This window comes from Boleophthalmus pectinirostris, unplaced genomic scaffold (genome assembly GCF_026225935.1).
Source record: "Boleophthalmus pectinirostris isolate CB_2022bp ecotype Guang Dong unplaced genomic scaffold, ASM2622593v1 HiC_scaffold_6, whole genome shotgun sequence".
Lineage (NCBI taxonomy): Eukaryota > Metazoa > Chordata > Actinopteri > Gobiiformes > Gobiidae > Boleophthalmus > Boleophthalmus pectinirostris.
Window position 1 is genome coordinate 29,351,555 of NW_026571447.1, and position 14,739 is coordinate 29,366,293.

Here is a 14,739-nt window from a genome sequence, read left to right on the forward strand (position 1 = left end):
AATATCGGCCGGCCGATATATCGGTCTGGCTCTAGTTAAAACATCAGTGAAACTGATTAAACTTTAGAAACTGTACTTCAGAGGCTTTGCTTAGTAGTGTTCCTTCCAAAGCTAAACCAAGACTTAAACAGGACTAAAACAGGATAAAACCAGGAGGACCAATCCAAGTAAAAACACAGCAAGCCCCTGTTAAAATGTGTCTTGTTTGAGTTTGAATGTACAATAGTCCTATCACAGTAAATGTTTGTCATAATATCACTGTTTTATGCTTCATTTTATTTTCTGTATCTTGAAGGTTTGTAACAACTGAAACCCTAAACTTCTTGGCTGGACCTTTTGAGCAGAATTTGGGAGAAAAAATTAAGAAGAAAGAATGTCTCGGACTGAAGAAGTGAACAAAATGACTGAAAATGTCTATAAGGTACACAGCTGTTGGTTTTGGTTGAATTTGTTGAGTAATTTGTTGCATTTTCAGTAAATATTCACAATTAAAGGGGCCATATGTCCCTATTTTGTGATCTGTTATAATGTTATTTGCTCATCAAAAACATGCCTGGAGTTTTGTTTTTGTTTCATTCACACATGTTTAACACACAAATCCTGTTTAATTAGGCTGTTTAATCTTGTGATATCATGTGGTAAAACAGGAAGTGCTCCACTGTGTTTTTAACCTTCATACACCTTCATTAGAATCATTTGGATAATTTCAGCCCACACTTGCCAAACTCTACTGAACAAAAGGTTAAAAGTAGCTTTAAATTGAAAACTAGTTATGACATAACAAGGTGGAACAGAGCATTCTGATTTTTGGAAATGTAGGCAGACTAATAATAAAGGATGTGTGAATGACATGACACAAAGCACAACTCCAGGTCTGTTTTTAATGAGGTAACAGCATTATAACATGACTGAAAACTCACAAGAGTCAATTGTGTTTCAAAGTACTGGTTTATAGACTTTTATTTATTATTATTGCTTTTTTGCAATTGTTTTGAGAAATAATTATTATTACTATTAAATCTTGATTCATTGTACTACCCAAATTCGCGTGTTGTGTTTTTCAGGGGATTTTGGAGCAGTTCAACCCCAGTTTAAAGAACTTTGTGATCATGGGGAAACACTACGAGAAAGCCCTGACAGGTTTGTTAAACAGCACCTTATTATTACTAACCTGAAATATTAAAACTGCAGTATGTAACTTTCTGGTGGAGGGCCACTTGCTTGTCTCCTTGGAGATGCAGGCCACAAGCAGGGCCCCAGTAAAAGCAAGAATGCAGAAGGAAAAAAACATCTGTAATGAAACAAATGGAAGATAAATACTGTGTATTTAATGCCATACTGGAACATTCATGAAACTATAGCATTCCATGGAGACAAGCTGATAGGGAAAGAATTCGTAGTGCACCTTTAAATAAGACTAGTACATGTTTTTTCACTTTGAATAAAAATACCTTGACAAGTGAGTTTTGTTTATCACATGTACAAAGGCTTCACTGACTTAATTTTTTAACAGTTATGCAATTAATTACAATTAAACTGTTGCTATATAGGTGTTTGAAAACTTTTCAGTAAATGATAAGAAATGTTAGTTAAAATGTAATGTATTTTTTTCTCCTTCTCCTGTATATAACTTGTGTTTGATTCTCATCCCAAACGCTTGTATTTCTCAGGAGTCACAGTGGCTGCCAAGGGCTACTTTGATGCTTTGGTAAAACTTGGGGAACTGGCCAGTGACAGCCAAGGTTCTAAAGAACTGGGTAAGTGAATGCATAGACCGAACGCTGTTTTATTTGTAAGAGATTGGCAACAAGACACCTTTGGGACACAAACATACCATGGGAATGTTCATATAACAGTATATGCAGGTACACCAGAACTAAGCCAGGACTAAACATGGACTGAAGATGGTTTAAACCCTGACTAATGTTACCAGACAAACACAAGTAGGGCTGGGTATCATTAAAAAGTTGCCGATACGTTACATATCTCGATACAGTGAGCTTTCAATTCAATATGATATATTTCAAATATAGCTCTGTAACAAAATTTTTTAGTAAAATATACCAGAAAAATACTCTTGGCGATATATTGATACAGCAGTCCCCGATATCGATACTGTATCATCACATTAAACGATACGATATATTGATGTTTCAATATTTTTGCACACCCCTAAACACAAGTATTTACAACAAAAGGTAAAGGTAAAAAAGAGGTAAAAAAGATAAAGGAGACCTACTATGCAAAATCACCTTTAGAGCTTTAAACCATGTTATAGTTGTTTCCCTTCTCATTTACATACTTGAATATTTAGAGTCATTCATCCATGTTTGAGTAACTAATTTATTTTTTTCAATTCTCTGCTGCTTCAAGACATTCATTGCATTCACTGATTGACTCCCATTTTCACCGCCACCAATACATTGCTCTTTACTTCTTTCTTCAGTTTTATTTTCGTCATTGGTGCATACAAATACATGCTGGATTTGGCATCGCCATGTAGTCATTTTAGTACAAATGAAAAAAAATATGCTGCTTAGATCAATATTGAGACTTAAAATGGCCAAATTCTAACATAATGATTCATGGGTGTCATAGATTATTACTCTATAGCAGATAAAAGCACTATATGTCTTCTTTACGATACTCTGGCATCTGTGAAGAAGCTGACAGCATTGTGTGTGTGTGTGTTTATAAAAGTGCAGGAGATGAAGACAAGAAGGGTCCAGAGAAAGTGAACAGAGGGAAGTGGAGTGAGTGGGGTCATTGTTGAGAGATTAACAACACCACATGATCTCATTGTAATGCTGCAAACAGCGGGGGAGGCAGCAGGAGCCAGAGGGCCACATGCCAACCACCGCATACTATGAGCTGTGTGACCAGGGCCTACGCAGACTTTACACAGTGAGGTCCATCCGGGTTAGTCCAGGTTTAGTCTTGGTATAGTCCAGGATAATTCCAGGTTTAAATCCTGGTTTAGACCTGGTTTAGTTCTGGAATTTTAACTCTACTGCATTGATCACAGCTTAGACCTCTAAACCACACTACAGAGCATGCTTAGTCCTGGTTTAGTTCCTTTGTATAGTCTTGGTTTATGCCTGCATAGCCTTTACAAACCCTAATCCGGGGTAGTTTTGGTTTTGAACTTTTATTGCCTCAAATCAATTCTCATCAACAGTGTTCTGTGACCGGGCCCTCACACAATTTGTATATTTATTTATTTATTTTTCCCCTTTTTTCTAGAAGAAAAAATAACAACAATAGATAAAAAATAAAAATAAATAAAAAATAAGGCATAAGTGTCTTATTTGAAAAAGTCAATAATTGGATCCCACTTCTTTTCAAAAGTACCTTGAGATGTAGTTAAGACGTTAACCATGTTAGCCATGTAAAACTCAGGCCCGGGGGTCAGATTTGGCCCACATTATAATTATATTTGGCCTTTGAGATCATATCAAATATGTATTAGAGCTGGCCCGCCGACTACAGATAGGCTGTAGAGACATTATTTATTTAAAATAGTTTTATTATTTTATATTATGATTGTTCTGGATTCAATGTTTAAGCAAAACTATTATTAAACATTTATTTTAATAAGAAAAGGTTTAACACATATTTCGAAAGAAGAGAAAACAACAGCAGATGTTGTTGAAATTTTTCAATAAATATTTAGTTTAGCCCACAACTTCTCAGTTTTTTGGCCCTCAGTGAATTTGAGTTTGACACTCCTGCATTAAAAGTTCCATTGTTTAAACTGTATAAACGTCTGACTTTTGATATCCACTGATCAATGGTCAGTGTCTCAAGTTTCAGCCAGTAGATCATGATCGTTTTTCTTGCAGTCATCAGAAGAAGATGCAACAGAAAACATTAATCATGAGAAAGACCATCAGGAAATGTATCAAGCAAAAAGATCTTTGGGTCCAACAAGAGGTCAACAGCCAAGTCCTGGTTTTAGTCTTAGGCTAGTCCTGTTGTAATTCTGGAAGCTTAACTATAGTGCACTGATCATGGTTCAGACTTAGACTTAGACTTAGACAAACTTTATTGATCCACAAGGGAAATTATTTGGACACAGTAGCTCACACATCACAATAATTTAATAACAAAGAGTAAAAAAATATAAATGGTGATAATAAATTCCAAATAAGTAGCATAAAAGTAGCAAGAGACAGGTCAAGGTGTTAAATAAGGTATAATTATATAAATGTATAAGTACAAATTAAAAGATCATGCATAGTCGTGGTTTAGTTATTTTGTATAGTCTGGGTTTGTGATGTGAGACCAGGACTGACACAAACTCAACAAACACTGAAGTCCATTTGGGTTAGTTCTGGTTGTGCCTGGTTTAGTCCTGGTTAGTCTCTTGTAGTTAACCCTGTACAGACTATGCTTAGTCCTGGTTTAGTTCTATAGCCTTGATTATAGAGTGGTTTGGTTTGCTGTTTGACCAGGCTGGGTCTTTTCAAACACTGATTTCCATTTGGTTTAGTCCTGGTTCATTTATGGTACCAGTGCAAGGGGCAAATGTCCTGAGCTGAACTGAACTGATCACAATTACAAAGATGTTGCTATTTAGAACAAATCTTTTGCTGTGTAGAAAAATGTAAACTTCTGCAAGCTTTCTGGTCTTCAATTAGTCAACCATCCCAAAGCTACAATGGAATCCTTTATTAAGAAAACTTATTTAATCTTCACAGGAGACACATTATTTCAAATGGCAGAAGTCCACAGACAGATCCAAGTGCAGCTGGAAGATGTGGTAAGATAATACATTTTATATTTATAATAGGTTGTGTTTATGTTCTGTAATTTGATAATGTTCTTATTTCAAACAGAGAACAGAGACTAAGTACTTAATGGGTGAAGCACAATTATTAAAAAAAAAAAAATCTAAACAAAAAACATGTTGAATTTGTTTATAATCTGGCAATATTACTTGATCTAGTGTCCTCAAGCTTTCTGTTTATGTGCAGATATCACTACATTTTGGCAATATTGTGAAAACAGAGTGTACACTGAACTTTGTGCCAGTTCATATGTTAGACACAGACTGCAGAGACATTAACCATAAACCAGATTTTGACATCAGGTCTTTAAAATAGTGTAACATATAATATGTTACAAGAGGATATTCTTCATGTATTTTGTCCTGCTTGCTGTGAACACTCACATGTTTTTAAGGATGGCATGTGGCACAGCTGTTAGCACTCTAGCCTCACAACAAGAAGGTCCTGGGTTTGATTCTGGGGTGGTGCGGAGTTTGTTTGTTTGTTCTACCTGTGCCTGCGTGGGTTTCTTTTGGGTGCTTTGGTTTCCTGTACCACTAAAACATGTACAATAGGGTCCCTTCTGGAGTTTAGACTCACCAGAAAAAGAACTACCCTGGTTAAGTAAAGGTCAATAAACAAATGTTGTTGTTTTTTTCCACAGCTGAAGCTGTTTCACTCTGAACTATTGGCTCAGCTGGAGCAGAAGTTGGAGCTGGACATCAAATACCTCACAGTAAGTCTCCATCAGTTACTTTACCTTGTAGAGTAAATCCTGTTTAATCTATTTGGTCTGTTATTAAAATTTTATGTTTTTAATTATTGCTGTTTGTTAAGTTTGATTGAGTGAGTGACTTGAAGTGTTGAATACACCCAAAAAGGTTAAAAAAAATAACAAATATTCAAAAAGGAGTTGGCAAAAAATAAAAGTTATGTAGATCCTACTACCTTTTTGACTCTGATGTAATATAATGAAGACAATACAGCTGTTTAAAAAGAAAGATATTTTGCCCATTTGTTTATCACGAGTAGTATTATGTCTTTGTTATTCATCTATTCTACATTATTTTTGTTGTTATTTGAAAGTTAAATTGGCTTTTGATGAACACAATGAATGTATTGATTTTTTTGTGTAAAATATGTCTGTATTTTGCGTATTAGTTGGTAATAATATATTTCTGAAATACCTGACACTATTTTTTTAAAGGTCCTATATAACACAAATTGACTCTTGTGAGCTTTAAGCCATGTTAGAATATTGTTACTTCCTCAACATGAAGTTGCGTTTTCTTTCATTCACACATGTTTGAGTAAATCTTTATTATTAGTTTGTCTACATCTCCAAAGCTCAAAATGCTCTGTTCCACTTTCTGATGTCATGTAGTGGTAGATTTCAAGATTTCAAGTTAACAGCTACATTTTACCTTTAGTTCAGTAGAGATTGGCAATTCCAGGGCTGAAATCATTTGAACGATTCTAGTGAAGATCTATGGAGTTTAAAAACACATCGGAACACTTCCTGTATTACCACATGACATCACAGGGTGGAACCGAGTCTTTTCTGTTTGAGGGAAGAACTTGAATTTGTGTTTTAAACATGTGATTGAAACAAAACACAACTCCAGGTGTGTTTGTGATGAGGAATCAACATTATAACATAGATCAGAAAGCAGCATAATGAGTCTCTAAATTTGATAGCAGAACTGATATGAACTGTTTTCATATTAGAGTATTGATTGATGTGTTTTACATCTCTTTCTGTTTAGGCAACACTGAAGAAGTACCAGGGCGAGCGCAGGTCTAAATCAGAGTCAATTGAACGTTGTCAGTCTCAACTCAAGAAACTCCGCAGGAAAAGCCAGGCCAGCCGACACCCGAACAAATATGGAGACCGCGAGATGCAGGTAACTATAACCTCACCGTAAGGCAAAAACACAGCATAAGATTAAAGATGCACTATGTATAGCTGTGCCTGGAATGTTTCACAGTATGGCATTAAACCTATTTATCTCCATTTAGTAAAGTAGTGTCACAACCAGGCCAAGTTACAGGTCAGATTTGTGTATAGAAGTAAGAATGCACGTTTTCCAAGCTATTCATCAAAACCTGTAATTGAATACAACCTAGACGTACGTTCAATGCCACATTCTGAAACATTCAAGCAAAAGCAACAGCATGTCCACTGAAACAAACTGGTTATATCTATGTATAGCTGTCCATCGTATAAGAGATTAAAACAGTGATTAAACGAGGGCAGATTAGTTTAGCAAAGAACAAGTAAAGCAGAGAAAAGCACAAAAGGTTCATTCACAAATATACCAATCCTATAAGAGGCTGAGTGGATTTAAGCAGTGTTAAAGTAAGCTATAACGGGTCTCATATAAAAGACCAACTCCATTAGTTGCACTGTAAATCATGTGTCCCATACGAAAGGTCACCCTATTGTGCCACACAGCGTGAACTTTGCTTTACACTTTCTGCAAAAACACATTACGACATAACCTTAGATGGCTTGAATTTGCTATATTTATCTTTTTTGGATTAGTTAAAATGTTTTTGTTTGGTTTTTTTTACGTCATAGAATTACAAGTCTGTGTTGCTTGTTCAGGCAATTAATGTTGAAAACCAGTTTCTGTAAGTTAAAGGTACAGTATTTAGTTTTCTGAAGGTGGTATTTCATCTGGACTCCATAGAAATAGAAAGTTAAAACCATACTTCACCTCCAGATCAAATAAGAGTCAGGATTATGGAGATGCAAGACCACTTAGATTAAGGACGCATTAAGAAAAACATTATTTTGATTGAGACTTTTTAGGTTAAAAAGCTGGAGGAGGATAGGTCACATGCATGTAGGTATTTTATTTGAAATGCAGCAAAAAAAAAAAAAGCTTTACTTCATGTACATTTTCAGCTGGTACAGTGGTTTCACAGTGTAATGTTTCTGACCTCTGCCTTCAGTTCGTGGAGCTGATGAGCCGCCGCCAAGGAGAGTTGGACGCTCTGGTTGCCACGGGTTACAGGTCGGCACTGACGGAGGAAAGGAGGCGATACTGCTTCTTAGTGGACAGACAGTGCTGTGTCACAAAAATACTCATCAACTACCACTCAAAGGTGACTCAACTGTACAAAGCTAAAATAAACAAACCATAGAATTTTTTTTTACATAGGCCTACAAGCACAATCAAGTTTGTGCTTGTGGTGATACGACACGTGAGTTCTGGTTTTAGTGTCTGCTTAATTTAGACTAGAATAGCCCTAATACTTTGTTCTTATTTGAGTTTACACTTATTTAGAAGATCTACCAATGGTGTAGGTCTGTTTTAGACTTGGATTACTGAAAATTAACCAATCAATCAATAAACTTTACAACAGGCACAATTTAAGCACTTTGGGTAGTCTTAGTGCAGCAGAAGGACTGATCAGGATCAGGAAAGAGTCAGGCAGTCTCATGGCAGTGCAGTTTTTCATTTATTAGATTAGACTGATTGATTGGTTTTGGTCGGGTAATACTTGGAAGGCCACATTTTAAATTAAATGGTAGCCTACATAGTGTAAAAGGTTTGTGAAGAATTATTAGTTAATTTGTTCTTAGTATGTCATTATGTAGACCACCAACCAGGATTTTGTTGGTGGTCTGTGTAAATGTCAAACGTTTTTTTCCTCCTCTGATCAGGTGAAGGAGCTCCTGTCCCAGAAGTTGTCGTCGTGGCAACAGTCGTGTTCTCAGCCGACCAAACTGCCGGAGCGCGCCCTGAACCTGCTCCGCCACACGGCGCCGCAGAGCACCACCGAGGCCCTCAAGCACAAACCAGGACAGTCCGAACAGGTCAGTGTAGTGCAAGTATCAAGGGGAAGGGTCACTCATGAACAAGAAAAATGTTTGAAAAAACAGAGAGTTAATTAAACAATAATTAAAAACTTTAACTTTTAACTTTAATTTTAAAAGTTATTTCATGGGCATGTCTCTAATGTCATCTTTAATATAACATAACACATAACATTTAGAAGGAAATAAATTACTTCTTTTATTTCAGATTCACAAAATTTAATGCTTCCCTTGTTGATTCAGCAAAATCTACTCCCAGTTATTTTTTTCACCTATCTTTTTTACTCTTACAATGATCCATGTGTTCCTCTAATTGGTTAATGCTCCTCTCAATCACGGCCAGAAGTTGTGGAGACAGGATATAGTAAGACAGGAGGAGGCACAGGTTTTACATCTAATGATGGAATACATGAAAACATTTTACAAATGTATCTTGTGACCTTTTTGTTTTCAGAGGTTGTCAGTTCAGGAGGTGCCGCCTCTGCAGAACGGGGACTCGGGCCGGTCACAGCAGCAGCGCTCTGTTCCCTCAGCCTCTCACAGCGACCCTTCTCTGTCCCAGGACTCCCCCCAAGCTGCTCATTCCTCCTCTGAGTCCGGGGGAGCCACAGGGGGGTCCTCATCTGGAGCATCTCCACAACACTGCAGCACGCCCCTCTCTGAAGGTGGGGCTACAATGTTAAATTATCACATTTTCATCATTGTGAAAAGAGAAATCCTTTTTTTTTTTTTGATTAGTCACAATAACTGGCAGCCCAAAACATGCATGATAGGAAAAAATCTTCATCTTAGTTAGTCCTGGCCTAACCTAGTTCAAGATCTGGAGACATACATTCAATAATGATCCACAAACTAAAAAGTTAGGCAAGTTGACAAATCGAAGTCATAATTACTGTAATTCATATGATTATATTGTGAATGTTTTCATTGTTGTTGTTTTATTGACCCTCACAATCACTGTAGAGGTCATCACAACATCACAACCACTGGAAATGTATTAGTGAACAAGTAATGACATTGACTTCTATAAGAGCTCAAAACACATCTAAAATGCGAAAGAGCTGCTACATTTAATAACAAATACAACACTCTACAATTGTGCTAAATATTTAGTTTGTAACTGACTTCTAAAACAGTGATAACAGCCTTCAGTTGAATCCAGACAAAACTGAGACTCTTATTGTTGCCCCAGAAAGTGCTGTCCCCAACATTAAACAGCACTTAGGCTGGAAAATTCAACTAAAAACAACTTAATAAATCTAGGAGTATTTTTTGATGATGCGACATCTTTAGAACACCACTCTAAGCAGCTCACTAAAAACTGCTTTTTCCAACTGCAAAACACAGTTAAACTTCGCATGATGATTTCTAAAGCTGAGTTAGAGATGGTAATGTACTTACCCGGCTGCTGAGGGTCCAAAACTCTGCTCTTTGCCCTGCTGCAGTAGGAGAGCGCATATCACTCTGATCTTAAAATCCTTACATTGGCTCCCTGTTCTTTTTCGTGTCCACTTTAAGATCCTGGTGCTGACCTTTAGGGTCCAGGCTCCAGCTTACATCACAGATCTGATAAAGCCGTACACCACTGCCCATAGCCTGAGGTCTGCCAGCCAAAACTTGCTCAAGGTCCCTCGGACAATCTTTAAAACATGAGGCGACGGATCCTTTCAAGCTGTCTCCCCTAAACTCTGGAATGAACTGCCTCCTTACCTACCCTCTCTAGATAGTGTAGATGCGTTTAACAAGAAACTAAAAACTTTTCTCTTTGAACAAGCATTCCCGCCCCATCAGATTTTGAGCTGCTATGACTGATTTTATTATGAATGTATATTATGCTGTTTTTTATCGTTTGTATGTGAAGCACTTTGTGACCTTCAATATGTCTGTGAAAAGTGCTTTATAAATAAACTTTACTTACTTACTAAAATCAACTTAACAGTATTAGATAACAGTTACACAGTTGAATTAAATCTTCCTCTCCTTAAATAAGAAATTTTTAAGTCCCTGTGTGGAAGAACTAATTGCTATGGGGTGAAAATAATTATGCCACAGACAAAAATGAGGGGATAAAAAAGCTAAGAAACACATGCTGGGGATGTTGAGATGCATTTTTTTGGAACAAAATGACATCAGTTCATAACCTCTATGGAAGATTAACTTATTACCTGTGACTTTCGTAGGTGGCTTGGGTCCTGCTGCCTCTCCTCCTCTCAGCTCAGGTCCAGGACAGCTCCTCTCCACAAACACGTCTAACCTGTCTCCGTGCCTCATCCCGTCCACCGTCATGCCCCTCAGCCAGGTGCCCCCGAGCTCCAGCTCCGCTCAGGGCATGACCCTCCCCATCTCCCACAGCGCCCCCCACAGTCCACCTCTGCCCCACAGTGCACCCCTCTCCAGATCCATGACCCCTGTGCAGCTCCTACAGGGGGCAGGTCCCGGGTCGAGCCTCCAGCCCTCACATAACCCCTGGCTCCTGAGGGGGGTGGAGATGTCTGCTACTGCCACACTGCCACTGCCCAGACGCCCCGGGGCAGAGAACAGACACACTGGATTCCAAGGTAAAGCTACTGGTCATTTTCAGATTCTGTAATGTGAGGTCCAGGGGTGTAGTGGGTGTGTTATGTGGGGATACACCGTCCACCCACCGGATGTGAGATATGAAAATAACAATATAAAATAGCTGCAACTTAAATGTCAAACCTGAGCTACTGGCAATGGTGAAAACAACCTGCATAGACTCATGATATCTGCAGTACTGTCCTATAGTGACCTGAGACATGAGGGGACCAGGACTGATCCCAGGACTGAAACAGGAGGACTGAACTAGGACTTAAACAAGACTAAAATAGGACTAAACTAGGACTGAACCAGAACTGAACCAGGGCTGAGTGTCGGAACCCGCCCGGAGGTGCACCCACGTAGACTGTCGGGTGACCACAGGAGAAAGGACCAGCGCAGTGCTCCACACCCCACGAGGCTAAGCGCAGCTGTTGCTCAGTTGCACTTTGCGGACACTGTGCTCCGCAGGCTTGGGGTTCTCTCTCTCACTCTCAAGTCCAAGATTAGTCCTGGTTTAGTCCTGCTGTAGTCCTGGTTTTACATCTATGACATCATGAATCACGTGCCAACACTTAAAAAATCCCCACTACACCACTGGTGAGGTCACACTATCAGATGGGGTCAGCATATGGATGATTGAGGTGGAGGCAAGTTTTATATTATCATTAGGTAGTTCTGCCGTTGTAGGCCTATTCCCATCTTTGACGGTTCTAGTAAACAGCCAACAGATAGTCCATCTCTGTTAAACGTTAGATGCATACATAACCTTACCTGGCCAGCTAAAAGCACATGCTATGACAAAACTTTGCAACATGCGTAGGTCTGGTCTGGAATCTCCTCAGTTATCCAGTCAGAGAGACACATGACACATGGTCAATTCATGTCAAAAGAAACATGGCAGCTTATACATAAAAAAAATAAATAAATAAATACAAACTTGGAAGATTGAGAATCAACATTCGAGGCACTATACTTGTATTTTTCTCAGGCAAAACAAGTTATAGATTTTGTTCTGAATGTTATGAGGTTTTTTGAGAGGAGATGTCTTCTGCATTTGAGAGACACGTGATACTCATTAGCAGCTGTGTTTGGACTGCAGTGACACTTAAAATCCAGCAATCAAGATTCAGATGGAGGGCAAATGGGAGACAGAAATAACCAAACTGAAAATCTAGTATATGCTGAAAGGTTTTTGTTAGAGATTGGTTTCACAAATTTGTGGCACCATTTCACTTACATTATATCAAAAGGTGCACTATGTAAACGTGAGAATGCATGCAATATAGATAAGTTTAAGGCCATACTGTGTTGGCAAAATGATAACTAGAAAAGTTACACAGTTACAACTTGAAATTCTAAACTTAACATTCTTCCCTTCAGTTTTAAAATATACTTTAAAATGTTGTAATGGGGTGATATGAAAAGCACAAATACTTAATTGCAAATGTTTTCTTCGCCTCTATCTGCCGTAGGCTCCACTCTTCCTCGGCTCCTCCCTCTCCTGGGCCCTACTCGAGTGGAGGCCCTGTTCGCTCACACTCCAGAGCCCCAGACCGGAGTCAGTGGAGGGGCGTGTCTCCTGCCTTTTCTGCCCGGCGACAACATCTCGCTTCTGATCTCTGAGCCGAGAGACGGGTGGCACTATGGGCAAAACGACCGCACGGGACGGTACGGTCGTGTTTGGGATACCAGATAAAAATGTATTAATTCAGTATTTGCCTTTAAAATTTTTGTTTTTACATTACAGAAAAGGCTGGTTCCCTTTCTCCTACACCCAACCACTCAACAGTAACATCGACAATACTGAGGGGTAGGTCTAAAATTGTTTACGGCAAAAGTCAAATAAAAGTAGTTTGTAGATTATGTTCTATACAAATACTAACCTAGATTTAAAAGTTATAGATGTATTAATTATTTCAAAACCTTTCCATTGTCTCACTGCAATTTCTTTCATTTTTCTGTAGTTTTTGGAATATTGCCTTTTTTGTGTGCACTAATCAAAAGTAAAAGAAATAAGCTACTTGAGAAAAATATCCTGAAACCGCCACTCAAATAATCTACAAACATCACTGTCACATCAAGTTACAGTTTACCTTACCCAGAATTTACCTTACCCAGAATTTCAACTGGGACATCCCCGTTTTTTTTGGATTTTGGTAATAATAAAATTGTGAAATGAGTGCATAATTATTGAAAATTGTTATGCAGAGACCCTTCAAGAGTAACATGAGTCAGTATAGTCCATTTTCTTTTTGTTTTCGTCATTTTTAAGCAGCTTTTCTGTATTTTACCTAAACTAATGACAATGTATTCCTCTCTTTACTGTTGGCAAGGATCAAATTGGTCAAAAATAGGGACACCTGGGACATTTCTTGTATAAAACTGGGACAAATCACTGGAAAAATTGGAAAAATCTTCTGGGATAGGGGACACAGGGCTCAAAACTGGGACCGTCCCGAGGAAATAGGAACTCCTGGTCACCCTAACCTCACCATGTTTATTTTCCATGTGTTTTTCTTGTAGCTCTTTGTTGTTATCTAAAGTAAATAGCACCAGCACTGGACAACTGGATAAACTGTGCTCATCTGGGCTGCCTGCTCTGACCCCGGAGTCTGAAGAGGAGAAACCTGTTCCTCCGAGAATCAGCACCTTTCGCCCGAGGCCGTACAGCATCGCCGAGGGCAACAAGGTCAGCACACCCAGGTTATATTTGTACAAAATAAAACAACTTGTGCCAATGCTTTTTCCTCTTCTGTGCCATAGATCTCTGCAGCACTGGGCCCACCACCTCCATCACCAACCAGGTAGTTACAAAAAGATAACTAGTGCAAACAATAGTGGTGAAAATATGTACTCGTTGTTGTATTGTTACAGCCAAAATTTTGAACTGATCTTACCCATTTATTTTAACTTTTCTCAAAATCCTGTGTCTCGTTCTGTGTCCCATTCCTGACTTATTCTCCTTATCTCTTTACTTCCAAGAGTCTTAAAGCGTATATACTTTTATCTATTGTTAATCCACTATTGTTTATTAATTTTACTTTTCAGGCCAAATCCATTTGCGCACATTCGACTCAGAAAAACTGTTACCAATGATCGCTCTGCTCCCATCATTGAGTGAGTTATTCACTTCAACAAGAACATCCAACGGGTTATTTCCTCAGTGCTACTCTGCTCAAGTCCTGGAAATATTTGACCAGTTTTGTTTTACAATTGTTGATAAAACTGTATTTTTTAAATCTGTCAGATGCAAACGTGATAACACAACTGGTTTTGCTTTCATGGCAAACAGATGTATGTAAGAATAGATTTTAAAAAGTATTTTGTTGACATATTTTCAGCTTTTGTAGTTTAAACTAAAATGCAGATCTTGTTTTTGATTTGAGATTATTTTACTAGGTGATGTAGGGACTGGCTCCAAAAAGTTAAAGGTGCACTATGCTGCTTTTCAGGTAGAGGGTCCGCCACCTAATTGTCTCCATGGAGATGTTACTGCTTTGGCTGGAATGTTCCACAGTACGCCATAAAATGTATCTATCGCACATTAAGTCAAATACAGGTATTTTTATTGTTCAAAAATACCTT

General features: G+C 38.3%; 1 protein-coding gene across 1 annotated transcript; it reads left to right on the forward strand.

Moving 5' to 3' along the window:
- Positions 1-373: 373 nt before the first annotated feature.
- On the forward strand, positions 374-14,275 carry LOC110163170 (brain-specific angiogenesis inhibitor 1-associated protein 2-like). The gene is made up of 15 exons (XM_020928105.2): positions 374-421; positions 1,065-1,140; positions 1,671-1,757; positions 4,701-4,762; positions 5,434-5,505; positions 6,536-6,673; positions 7,728-7,880; positions 8,443-8,595; positions 9,050-9,260; positions 10,776-11,153; positions 12,627-12,822; positions 12,902-12,964; positions 13,678-13,843; positions 13,918-13,958; positions 14,203-14,275. Exons 1-15 carry the CDS (start codon positions 374-376, stop codon positions 14,273-14,275), a joined length of 1,917 nt encoding a protein of 638 aa, XP_020783764.2.
- The last annotated feature ends 464 nt before the right edge of the window (positions 14,276-14,739 follow it).